Below are 13,026 nucleotides of genomic sequence, written 5' to 3'. Positions count from 1 at the left end.
CAAATTCGGCACAACAAATAAATAAATTTATATCCTGCTTTTTTTGTAACAGTGCCTACTCAAAAGCGGCGATGTTGTTGGTTTATGACCTAATTTCCTCTGAAAGCCACAGCAAAGTGCTGTCCTTTCTGTGCATCTCAAAGGCCTCCCATTTTTATGGCCCAATTAATTATTAATTTGACTCTCATCTGCAAAATCAGAGGGAGTCCGTGTCCTTCCAGGCAGCGCTCGCATTCGCGCGGTGCCATCGCATTCCTGCAGCTCTGCTTTCACCTACTGTAATTTCTCTGCTAATAAAGAATATTTAAAAACTGGCCAGGAATCCTAAATTTGAAAAACTCGCTGTTTATTTCAGTGATGCTCCAGAGAAATGATAATGCAGTCCTTTTCCAGATTTAATTTAAACAGGAACAGGCAAAACAAATCTCTGTGGAGGGCATTTGACAATAATAAAATATTTCTCCCAGCGGGTGAGCTGGTAGCAATTGCATTGTTGCCATCAAAGCTCACGTTGCAGCAGGTCATTACCATCATAACAAGCCCTTGGACCAACTGGCATGGGCATGCAACATTGAGCTCCTGATGGGCACATTATTTCAGACCTTTAACTTCACAGAGAACAAGACAAATGCTCCTGGGAAAGGAGGATTATATTTTAAAATTCCTTTCTCTCTCCTCCCCCCTCCCCCCCTCCAGCCTTGCTTAATAATAAGATGCCACACGTAACCAATTGGATGCTTCTTGCTTTCTGTATATTAACTGATTTTAAGAAAACTGAAGGATGGGTATTTGAGTCTTGTGGAAGAACGGCTGTAAAGCCTAATAAAAGGATAAACACTGCTCGTGTCTAAGACGTCTCAGTTCACAGCGCACATGAAAGCAAAGCACAAATAAAATAAAGGGGAAAAGTGGGCAAATAGCAACAGGATTCCTATTTTTGCCGTTCAGGTGAAATTTAAAGAGTATGCCGTAGGACCGAAATAGAGAGGCTGTTGTTGTTTGTTGTTGTTGTTTAGTCGTTTAGTCGTGTCCGACTCTTCATGACCCCATGGACCAGAGCACGCCAGGCACTTCTGTCTTCCACTGCCTCCCACAGTTTGGTCAGACTCATGTTTGTAGCTTCGAAGACACTATCCAACCATCTTGTCCTCTGTTGTCCCCTTCTCCTTGTGCCCTCCATCTTTCCCAACATCAGGGTCTTTTCCAGGGAGTCTTCTCTTCTCATGAGGTGGCCAAAGTATTGGAGCCTCAGCTTCACGATCTGTCCTTCCAGTGAGCACTCAGGGCTGATTTCCTTAAGAATGGATCGGTTTGTTCTTCTTGCAGTCCATGGGACTCTCAAGAGTCTCCTCCAGCACCATAATTCAAAAGCATCAATTCTTCGGCGATCTGCCTTCTTTATGGTCCAGCTCTCACTTCCAGACATCACTACTGGGAAAACCATAGCTTTTACTATACGGACCTTTGTTGGCAAGGTGATGTCTCTACTTTTTAAGATGCTGTCTAGGTTTGTCATTGATTTCCTCCCAAGAAGCAGGCGTCTCTTAATTTCGTGGCTGCTGTCACCATCTGCAGTGATCATGGAGCCCAAGAAAGTAAAATCTCTCACTGCCTCCATTTCTTCTCCTTCTATTTGCCAGGAGGTGATGGGCCCAGTGGCCATGATCTTCGTTTTTTTGATGTTGAGCTTCAGACCATATTTTGCGCTCTCCTCTTTCACCCTCAATAAAAGGTTCTTTAATTCCTCCTCACTTTCTGCCATCAATGTTGTGTCATCTGCATATCTGAGGTTGTTGATATTTCTTCCGGCAATCTTAATTCCGGCTTCGGATTCATCCAGCCCAGCCTTTCGCATGATGAATTCTGCATATAAGTTAAATAAGCAGGGAGACAATATACAGCCTTGTCGTACACCTTTCCCAATTTTGAACCAATCAGTTGTTCCATATCCAGTTCTAACTGTAGCTTCTTGTCCCACATAGAGATTTCTCAGGAGACAGATGAGGTGATCAGGCACTCTCATTTCTTTAAGAGCTTGCCATAGTTTGCTGTGGTCGACACAGTCAAAGGCTTTTGCATAGTCAATGAAGCAGAAGTAGATGTCTTTCTGGAACTCTCTAGCTTTCTCCATAATCCAGCGCGTGTTTGCAATTTGGTCTCTGGTTCCTCTGCCTCTTCTAAATCCAGCTTGCACTTCTGGGAGTTCTCGGTCCACATACTGCTTGAGCCTTCCTTGTAGAATTTTAAGCATAACCTTGCTAGCATGTGAAATGAGTGAAATTGTGCGGTAGTTGGAGCATTCTTTGGCACTGCCCTTCTTTGGGATTGGGATGTAGACTGATCTTCTCCAATCCTCTGGCCACTGCTGAGTTTTCCAAACTTGCTGGCATATTGAGTGTAGCACCTTAACAGCATCATCTTTTAAAATTTTAAATAGTTCAGCTGGAATACCATCACTTCCACTGGCCTTGTTATTTGCAGTGCTTTCTAAGGCCCATTTGACTTCACTCTCCAGGATGTCTGGCTCAAGGTCAGCAACCCCACTACCTGGGGTGTATGAGACATCCATATCTTTCTGGTATAATTCCTCTGTGTATTCTTGCCACCTCTTCTTGATGTCTTCTGCTTCTGTTAGGTCCCTACCACTTTTGTCCTTTATTATGGTAATCTTTGAACGAAATGTTCCTTTCATATCTCCAATTTTCTTGAACAGATCTCTGGTTCTTCCCATTCTGTTGTTTTCCTCTATTTCTTTGCATTGCTCATTTAAGAAGGCCTTCTTATCTCTCCTTGCTATTTTTTGGAAATCTGCATTCAATTTCCTGTATCTTTCTCTATCTCCCTCGCATTTTGCTTGCCTTCTCTCCCCCACTATTTGTAAGGCCTCGTTGGACAGCCACTTTGCTTTCTTGCATTTCCTTTTCATTGGGATGGTTTTCGTTGCTGCCTCCTGTATAATGTTGCGAGCCTCCATCCATAGTTCTTCAGGCACTCTGTCCAGCAAATCTAAATCCTTAAACCTGTTCCTCACTTCCACTGTGTATTCATAAGGGATTTGATTTAGATTGTATCTTACCGGCCCAGTGGTTTTTCCTACTTTCTTCAGTTTAAGCTTGAATTTTGCTATAAGAAGCTGATGATCTGAGCCACAGTCAGCTCCAGGTCTTGTTTTTGCTGACTGTATCGAGCTTCTCCATCTTTGGCTGCAGAGAATATAATCAATCTGATTTCGATGCTGCCCATCTGGTGATGTCCACGTGTAGAGTCGTCTCTTGTGTTGTTGGAAAAGTGTGTTTGTGATGACCAGCTTGTTCTCTTGACAGAACTCTATTAGCCTTTGCCCTGCTTCATTTTGCTCTCCGAGGCCAAACTTGCCAGTTGTTCCTTTTATCTCTTGGTTCCCTACTTTAGCATTCCAATCTCCTATAATGAGAAGAACATCCTTCTTTGGTGTCACTTCTATAAGGTGTTGTAAGTCTTCATAGAATTGGTCAATTTCAGTTTCTTCCGCACCAGTAGTTGGTGCATAAACTTGGATTACTGTTATGTTAAAAGGTCTGCCTTGGATTCGTATCGAGATCATTCTATCATTTTTGAGATTGCATCCCAGTACTGCTTTCGCAACTCTTTTGTTGACTATGAGGGCCACTCCATTTCTTTTGCGGGTTTCTTGCCCACAGTAGTAGATATGATGGTCATCCGAACTGAATTCGCCCATTCCCGTCCATTTTAGCTCACTGATGCCCAGGATGTCAATATTTATTCTTGCCATCTCATTTTTGACCACATCCAACTTACCCAGGTTCATGGTTCTTACATTCCAGGTTCCTATGCAATATTTTTCTTTACAGCATTGGACTTTCCTTTCGCTTCCAGGCATATCCGCAACTGAACGTCCTTTTGGCTTTAGCCCAGCCGCTTCATCAGCTCTGGATCTACTTGTACTTGTCCTCCGCTCTTCCCCAGTAGCATGTTGGACGCCTTCCGACCTGAGGGGCTCATCTTCCAGCGTCATAACTAGAGAGGCTGTGGCTGTATACAATTGTTGGGCTGCAACTCCCAACAGTCCTACTCAGCACGACCAACGATCAAGGCAGATGGGAGCTGTAGTCCAGCAATATCTGGAAGGGCAACAGATTTTCCATCTTTGCTATGAGTACGATTTGTTCTCTTCAACATTTTTGCAATTTAGATATTACTATGTAAGTCTTTTCCGACTGCTGGCATCAGTAGCTCAAGCTGCCATGGTCCTTCCCAGGTCACCAAGCTCATCTTCCACATTTTGGTAACACAACTTGGTCACCACATTTTGGTAACCACATCCTTGGCCCTTGATAAAGGGCTTCTTCACAGATCAGTATGTACTTATAACTGAGCTGACATTTTCCAGCAGGAACTTCTAGTTCAAACTGGGGGTGTGGGGTCGAGACTAAAGGAGCACAGCATCTCTCTCTCTCTCTCTTTAATTTACTGCCACCAGTTTCAGTTCTCCCAAGACTGCCATTTCCCCCCTCGAAAGCTGCTATTGTAATAATGCTACATGATGACTGCGTGACATCCTGGACCATTTGGGTATAAAAATGGCAAGCACTAATCATCGGGCACTTGGAGAAATACCAGTAACAACACTGGTAAGACCTTATTCCATTCTTCTTTGCTGAGGTGCCTCCTATTTTACCACCTGCAAATGGGGTGTGGCAATATGTGGTGTGTGTATTTGTCTCTGTTTTAATTTAATATGCATTTCACATTTTTATTTTACTTTACAATATGTTTTAAGTTATTGCAAGCCACTTTGTGGGTCCTTATGGTTCAGAAAGCAGAATATAAATCAAATGAATGAATCAATGTGTCCCTCTTTGTTCTCAGCAGGTTGCCAGCCACTTTAGCCATGTATGTTCAGTAGGGAGGCTTGGCACTAGGTGCAGGGAAGGTCAGTGACAGATGAAAATCAGTAGCATCTTGCTGAAATGAACATTTCTCAGAGGGCTAGTCTAGATTCTTGCAATATGCCTTCTGCAAGGGGTATTTTTTGTTGTAGGGACATATCAAGTGATCTCTATAAAGTGGGCTTGAGCAGGAATGATTGTGAATTCAGTGGTCGGTCTTGAAATCAGATGGAGTCACAGAATGCCAGTAGATTTCAGGATCTTAAATTTCTGCACAAAACCACTTGTAACTGTGGTGCCTTTGCTTCATATTTGAAATGGACTCCTCTGTTTACCAATGCCAGGGACTACTGGGCACTGGGTACAGTATTACTTAACTGTCTCTCTTGGATTTTTGCAATGCTGTTAGGTTTCATGGGGGAATATGTGGTTTCCTTTTCCAAATCTTGGAAAGCCCTTGTTGCTTTTCAGCACAATATTTTGCTCCTCTGGGAAAATGGTGTTTGAGCAAGCAGATGCTCACTGGATCCATTCAGACACTCATATCAGTTACCAAGAGGATTTTGTAAATTGACAGCTGTGTATGACAGGCAGTGTTTACCCTGCTAGTCCTGGTTCCTTTATTTGGACTATATGAGATTTTGCCACAGTCCCAATACAGTTTTTATGTGTCAGGACTGCTGAATCAGTGCACCCAAGAAAAGCCACCTGCTGGAAACAGCTGTCATTGCATGGCTCGGGGCTATGATATATAGGGTTTCTCAGATTCAAGCCACAGCAAGGAAAAGGCTTGCTTCATGCAACCATTTTGTTAGCATGCATTTAAAGATGATCATTGCAGCCTAATCCCATGGCTAAGCCTGGAACCTCAGTGAAATGGCTTTTGGGATTTGGGGAATCAGCCTAGAGAGTCTACACCTAGGAAACAGTGAAAAGAACATGCATGTAAATATGATAAAATGCATGAGGCAGATGATCAGCTCTTTTTTTAGAGGGCAACTAGCAATCAGGTGCCAAAAATCTGGGTTAATTTTTATAATAGAGAAACAGAGCATGGAATAAAATGGCAGTAGTATAGTAATAGCCCAATTTTATACAAGTTCACTCAGAAGTAAATCCATTTGGTGTCTCAACCAACAAAGCACATGTGCAACAGCTGTGCTGGAACTTAGTAGCTGGAAATTGTCTTGCGTGAGTGGAGGTCAATTTGCGTGTATTTGGGTCCAACCCTTACTAATTGGATGGGGAAGAAACCACTCCTTCGCCCTTCAGTCTCCCCTCCCACCTGAAAGATATGCTTAATTGTTACATCTGAATGAATAATTGGAAGCAAGCCATGACATGGGACTAATTTGAAGTGAGTTTGCATTATACTGAAAATATCAAATGGGCCTGCACTAAGCAAGTCGTGGCTAAAGAGAGAAAAAGTTGCACAGCAAGTTAAACCATGGTTTCAGCAACAAATAATAATGATCACAAACCATTGTTAAGTCTTACATCTGGGCTGGGCATGGGTGAACAAAAAACCCCAGTCAATAATAGTGTCATGAATTCTTCACAACAAAAGAAAATATTTTAGGAAATTTCTTTCTAGTAACTCCTCCAAAAATCAGGTGCTACAGATAGTCTTTTTTTTTTGTTTGTCATAATTTGGAATCTCCATGAAGACATGTTTTATGAACGCAATATACCAATACCAAAAGGGAACCTCGTGATTTATCTTAATAGTGGAAGGAGGTGGTGGAAAAACAGGGGCAGGGGCTGAATACTCCGTTGTCTTTAGAAACCTTTGTGTCATACGACCTCTCTAGGGACTGCCTAGCACTGAAGGTGAGAAACATGTTGAGCAAACAAATGACAAAATACTATCACGACAGGCTAAAAAGCAAAATTAGTAGTTGTATGTTGATTCTAAAAAAAGTCTTCTAGAAGCAAAAGTTGACCCTGTGGCAAGAAGGTACCACCTTTCTGACTCAAGCCAGAGATGCTGTTTCCTGATACATTTAAATCAAGGCTCAGCTATGGTCCTGGAGAATTACTAATGATCATCATTAACACCTATCTACATTCAAAACAAAACAAATTCCTTCCAGTAGCACCTTAAAGACCAACTAAGTCAGTTCTTGGTATGAGCTTTCGTGTGCATGCACACTTCTTCAGATACACGCATGTGCATGCACACGAAAGCTCATACCAAGAACTGACTTAGTTGGTCTTTAAGGTGCTACTGGAAGGAATTTGTTTTGTTTTGACTATGGCAGACCAACACGGCTACCTATCTGTAACTGGACCTATCTACATTATCACTTTACTAGCTTTTTGGCTTGCAGTTCATAAATGCTGTTGCAAATAAGAACTTACTTTATTTTATTTTTAAAAAATAATCCAATTTGTAAAATAAATGAATAAATCACATTTTAGGAGTGGAATGACTATAGCTGTTGATGAAGAAAGCAAATAGCCCATTGTAGACAGTAGTAATGTGATCTCAAAATTGCAGGGAACTTTTCTTTTATGACACTGACTGAGAGGTAATGATTTTTGGTAACGTGGCTTGATGTGGAGATGTTTTAAGATTAAATAAGTGCTTGTCAGAATGAATTATAATGTGTTAAGGGACAGTCTGCATATTCAGGTGTATGCAAAATGACTATACCACCCTGAAATTCATTTTGACAAGTCTTTATATAGCATGTAGCCATGTGGCTACATTAGCTGGAGGGCGTAGATCCTTAGAGCTCTACTAAAGGTAGGGCTTATTGATTTGATTTCTGGGGGGGGGGGGAGCAAAACAAAAGCCACAACGCACAAAAAAATTAAAAGCAATTAAAAGTGGAAGCTTGTTTAATATTGCTCTACCATCATCCTGAAAGGCATAATAATTTGAGTTACACATCTGAACTGATTGGAGTTACAGAACCATATCTCCTTTTTGCATTTAACAATATATACAATATAAAATAAATACATTTACACAAATGGACATTGGTTGGAGCACACAGTATGATACACATCACAAAAATATACAGTTGATTGCTTTACAGATGTGAAGCCCATCTACAGCTATAGACATGATTTTTTTTCATTTGTGTTTTTTACTAGTGGTTATTATGCAACTCCTGGATTATAATAAGCAGCTTAATTCAGTCCCCCCCCCTCTTTTGCGATCTTTGCACAATAAGACTGCCATAAAGTGTTTTCCTAGGCAGGTAAACAGAGACGCTTAAATAATTAAAATACAATTACCAACACCCATTTTCTCTTCCATAAGAAAAATAGCAGTTTTAATTTTTTATATCTTTTTATGTTAGCATTTAAATGCAAAATAGTGGAATAAATACAACAATCTGATTTGATTGAAACAAATGCGTAACTTCCAGGAGTCACACAATCATATTGCTTTAAATAAGGAGAAAGAAATAACAGTAAGAGGAAAGAAAATAGCCTATTAGAAATTTCTTCTGCACATTGAACTGAATGGGGGAGCCAAACAAGACCATAGAGCTCTTACACATAACCCTTTCATTTCAATGGCTTGTGCAGGAGAAATTCCATCTGGATCAATTCCTCTAAACAAAATTTGTTATGCTAAAACACCTTTTGAAATCTTCCCCAATACTTCACAATAAATAAGTTAAAATTTCGTTCAGCAAGGTTTAAGATGAATGTTATTCTAATGCCTGTGCAGTGTATCTGTGTTTCAGTTAACAATTGTACAGCCACGAGATATTTGTTCATTGCAGCTCTAAAAATTACTGAAAACCAATAGTAAAAAAAAATTGCAATGTGTTCCTTTAACACATTCCAGCTTTCTTAAGTCTTTGTATGCTTTTCTTTTCTGAGTGTGTTGATTGGCTATTGACCCTGAAAACCCAAGTTCTTCAATGCGATACAGCAAAAACAATATTTATATTAGATATTTATATATACATATATAGTGTAGTTGAACAGTAGCAACTTAAACCCTGCACAAATTTTCTGGAAAATAATTATTCTGCACTCTTACATATATAAATAATTTTATAGAATCAGCACCATTTCCCTCCCCCGCCCCCAGGAGTTGTGAGGTTTTGCCATTTTTCAAAAGGGACGTGCCAATTTCCAAACTCCTATCACGCTATTAATTTCAAGTTATTGGCCAACTGAATGAATTGCTAATGATGATTTATCTAGGACCACACGACAGTCACTTCTCTACTGAGAAAAACACAATCTACAAGAGAATCCCATATAGCTAATGAGAGATATACAGTATTTCTAGCACAAGGTTGATGTATCATCAGCCTGTTGTATTTTGTTTAAAGCACACAAGTAGCAATAATTTTGGAAACGTGTCTGCATTTAAAAAAAAAAGGTTTTGCAACAACACAGAGCAAGTTAATAACAACATCTGAGAGATGATTGGATGAAAGCTATATTTACAGCGTTTAAAAATTAGACTTATCTATAATCTTGAAATATTCAAAGTTTTATTTCTAAGCTATACATAGGTATTCTATAATAAACTGTTACAGAAATTATCCCTTGTTTTGAAAATATTATGATTTCAATGTGTATTTGTCCATAATGAGTACTTGGTTGGATTTTTTTTTCCAATTTCTTAATTATTACTAGGAAGAACCTTATTATCAGAAGGAATAGAATATACTACTGAAGTCTCCTGAGGAATTTTACATCCAATATTGTCTCTAATTCTACCCTGTGTCTATAAGCACACGCCACAAGAATCCAAACACCACAAGAACAAGACAACAGTCTTTGAATGCAACAGAAAAAATTCCAAAAAGCACAGCAAACATGAAACATTGAAAAGCTGAACTACATTTCCTTTGTTTGTTAGGATTACAATTTTAATTACATTTGTGTACATAGAATAAGGTTGTTCACATAGTACAGGGAGCAGCTACTAACACTGGAACATTGGTATAGCATTTGATGGAGGTTATTGTTTATTGGTTATTTAGCGACTGTAGTTTTCTGGGGGCATCTAATTAGTTTATATATTAGATTACACCTCTTAACAGTCTTGAAATCGACCAACGTTTATGCTGTGACAACACTGGTTGAAAAAGCAGGTATACTGGTTAGGCTGTTTGTTTAAAAATGGCAATCTACCCAAAATAATATTTTTTACAAATTAATAAATAATGGGTACAAGTGCTAGGTTCTTGAATTTGGTCAGAGGCTGACTATTCTGATATCTGATTCTGCCTTATTGCTAGTTGCAGTGGGTTGAACTTTGGAATAAAGTTTGCAATTTTGTAAAGACAAGCCATATTACTAATTAACACACAATATCATGTAGCAATTGTACCTTGGCCGTACAGAAGCACTTACTAACTTTTTTTTTTTAATTCCTATTTGACATGGCATCTTAACATGTTAGACTACTCTGATATACTGTAGGTGTAATCTAATCCTTTGTTTCAGTGAACACTTATATATAAATTGGAGCTCATGCGAAGAAACGGGATGTCTTAGACCAGACTGGCACACAACATAAATTGCATCCGTGATAATATGCACCTTCCCTTCAACTATTGCTTGAGTAAGATAAATTCCCACGTTAACAAATGGCTGAAAAGTGGTAAAGCTGGTAGAAAAAAATCTTCTGTTAGTAAGAAGAACCAAAACATTTGTGTTTTTTTAAAAAAATCTTCCTTCAGGATTCATTTGTCCTTCATTAAATGTTTGTCATTGTTCAAGCCAGCACAAAAAAATGCAGTATTTATTTATTTATCTTTCCTCTTTAGTATTGCATGAATGAATAAAGCTCAAACTATTCCCTGAAAAAGTTACATCGTAGCTAACCTAAGAAATATCTGGAAGACTTGAAAAAACAATTAAGGAATCAAATGGCTGTAACTGATCTAGATGGAAATGCAATGATAAGAAGCAGCCAATGCGTCGTCATCGAAGTCGTCTAATTAGAGGCTGCTCTTGTGAAACCTAATACTGCATTCAGTCAGTTCATCGTGTTGTACTGTACTGCTATTTACGATGGTTCTCTTTTGATTCCTTTGTCATTGGGGTATTGTGGTTCGTAATAAGTTCACTGGCATCCATATTATGGATTTCAATCCTTTGGCAGGCCTGGCTTCCATCTCTTCTATTAGAGACCTCTTTTTAAAAGATTCAGCAGCATAGGGTGTGGGGGAGAGAAAAAGAAAAACCAGAACAGTAAAAAGAAGAGAGAAATCAAGAAAGGGAAACTGTGTCGGAGAAGACACGGAATAGAAAGAGCTGCTGCTTCTCAGTCTTGCTGCGACGTATCACTGCAGTCATTTTAGTTTCCTTAATTTAGATGCTAAAGTTTCTTTGTCGTGGTTTTCCTGTTTATGGTTTTCCCTTTCATTAAAATTCCAGCATGCGTGACTGGAAGGCCCAGGATGCTTTAGTCAGACCTTGGCCTCCAGCATTTCCAAAAAAAGTTTGTGCATGGGGACTTTGCCTTCCAGTTTGATGTTGTAGAAATGCTGCACAGCCTTGGTGGAGGTTTGCCTCAGCAGCGGCAGAGTCATCAGCATCTTGCCAGCCCGGCGTGGGTCTTCCATATGCTGCCCGGCCTCATAATCCTGCAGTGCCTCATGTAAGACATCTTGAAGTTTCTGAACAGCTTCAACATCTTCTATGTGCATTGAGTCTGCAAAACAAAAGAGCAAAACAGCAGTTTTCAGTTTCCGTGCCAGAAAGCAAGATTACGATGCCAATGCTCTAGACTGTAACTTGCACCGTAATAAGGAGCAGCACAATAATTGTTTATGGATTTGCATGGATTTACCCAGCATTTTCTGGGCTCTCTTATGAGTAAGTTAGATAATTACTCTCATATTACCATATTGACCTCCTGGAAAATGTTTGAGTCTCTGGTGTAATTACAAACATGTAATTGCTTCCTGCACTATATAGATTAAGAGAAACTAGCATTGAAATTTGCATTGAAATTTGTATGAATATTTTCTTTTTCTTGACTTTTAAAAGCATCTTTTCATTAAGTCTTCTTCGTCCAGTTTACAGACCTGGACTCTGTGTTTTCAAAATGTATTTCCTAGATAATACAGAAAGCCCCAAACTCTAGGAACAAACCTTGAAAGTGCACCAACTATGTTTTCTAAAACTCTACATGTATTTAAAATTTTTGGAAATTTACAGCGCATGGTGAGATTTGCTCCGAGAAATCCAGATACTTCTAATTTTATTTTGAGCAACAGGTGCTCCATAGTCCAGATATGTGGGTTCAGGGTTTCTAATTTAAAACTACTTGTATCAGGTAAACACATCTGTTTAGAGACCTGGAGCCAGCCAGTCGTGGTCTGATTTTCTATAACTGCTGAATTTGCCTGCTACTGAGACTAGCATAGGCTGTGGAGTCCTCGAGGACATATAAAGGGCCCCATTACCTTCAGTAGCTTAGGGCCTCATCAAACCTAAATCTGGCCCTGCCTATAGCACTCAAGCAGGAACATGAAACAGCAGCCCAGTCGCACCCTCACTAACCTTGGGTTGCATTCAGCTCACTGTGCAAGCAGAATCACTTCTGGGGGTGCAATGGGACTTCCCCACCATCTCCTTCCCCTGTGTATCCCACCCTTCCATCTTGCTCCAGTGTTTCCCTCACCCTCTGGAGAAGAGTGGGGGCATATGGGATATAAGTTGTATTGGTAGAGAACATATAGTGGTACATATCATGTCTAGATGTGCCCAATGGACTCAAAGCTATTTATCTACCTTCCTTGCCCAGGGGGCAACCTTAATTTTACGGAGTACCTAATTAATCACTTTTAACCTATAAAAGGCAACAGATCAGATTCTATTCATACATATATGTCTTCATGCAGAAAACTATGTGAAAAACATGGAGATTGTCTAGAGTAGACCCCAGCATGAAAAATGCATATATGTATATATGTCCTCTATCCTAGCTACTGCTTGTGCATATGTTTTGCTGATCTACCTGAGGAAACCCCTTTTTCTGAAAACAGCTTATTCTGGATTTGGATCAATGATATGTAAGCTGTTAACTGCTGCTTATGTACCTGGATTTTTTCCTTTTAAGTCCGGTTATTTTGGACACCTTTATTTCTTTAAGAATCAACTTGGGGCACAACATGGGGTCACGAAGAGTCGGACATGACTA

The 13,026-nt window shown here is 39.7% G+C and overlaps 1 protein-coding gene and 1 long non-coding RNA gene across 25 annotated transcripts in view; one reads left to right on the top strand and one right to left on the bottom strand.

Annotated features, from left to right (window-relative positions):
- Positions 1–13,026, top strand: part of LOC309338055 — a 46,240-nt gene that overhangs the window by 22,528 nt on the left and 10,686 nt on the right. For all 4 annotated transcript variants that reach the window (XR_014154641.1, XR_014154642.1, XR_014154643.1 and 1 more), the window contains one exon: positions 4,481–4,631. This is a non-coding gene — a long non-coding RNA (uncharacterized lncRNA). The remainder of the gene's footprint in view (positions 1–4,480; positions 4,632–13,026) is intronic.
- The window catches only part of ESRRG (estrogen related receptor gamma), a 478,583-nt gene continuing 473,262 nt past the window's right edge, over positions 7,706–13,026 (bottom strand). For all 21 annotated transcript variants that reach the window (XM_081854814.1, XM_081854806.1, XM_081854810.1 and 18 more), the window contains one exon: positions 7,706–11,532. In XM_081854814.1, coding sequence (XP_081710940.1) covers positions 11,288–11,532 — 245 coding nt within the window. In that variant the 3' untranslated portion in view covers positions 7,706–11,287. The remainder of the gene's footprint in view (positions 11,533–13,026) is intronic.

Source organism: Podarcis erhardii (genome assembly GCF_964252035.2).
Source record: "Podarcis erhardii genome assembly, chromosome: 3".
In the NCBI taxonomy this organism is placed as follows: Eukaryota; Metazoa; Chordata; class Lepidosauria; order Squamata; family Lacertidae; genus Podarcis; species Podarcis erhardii.
Note: the sequence above shows the minus strand (reverse complement) of the source record. Positions and strands in the feature narration are given on the sequence as shown.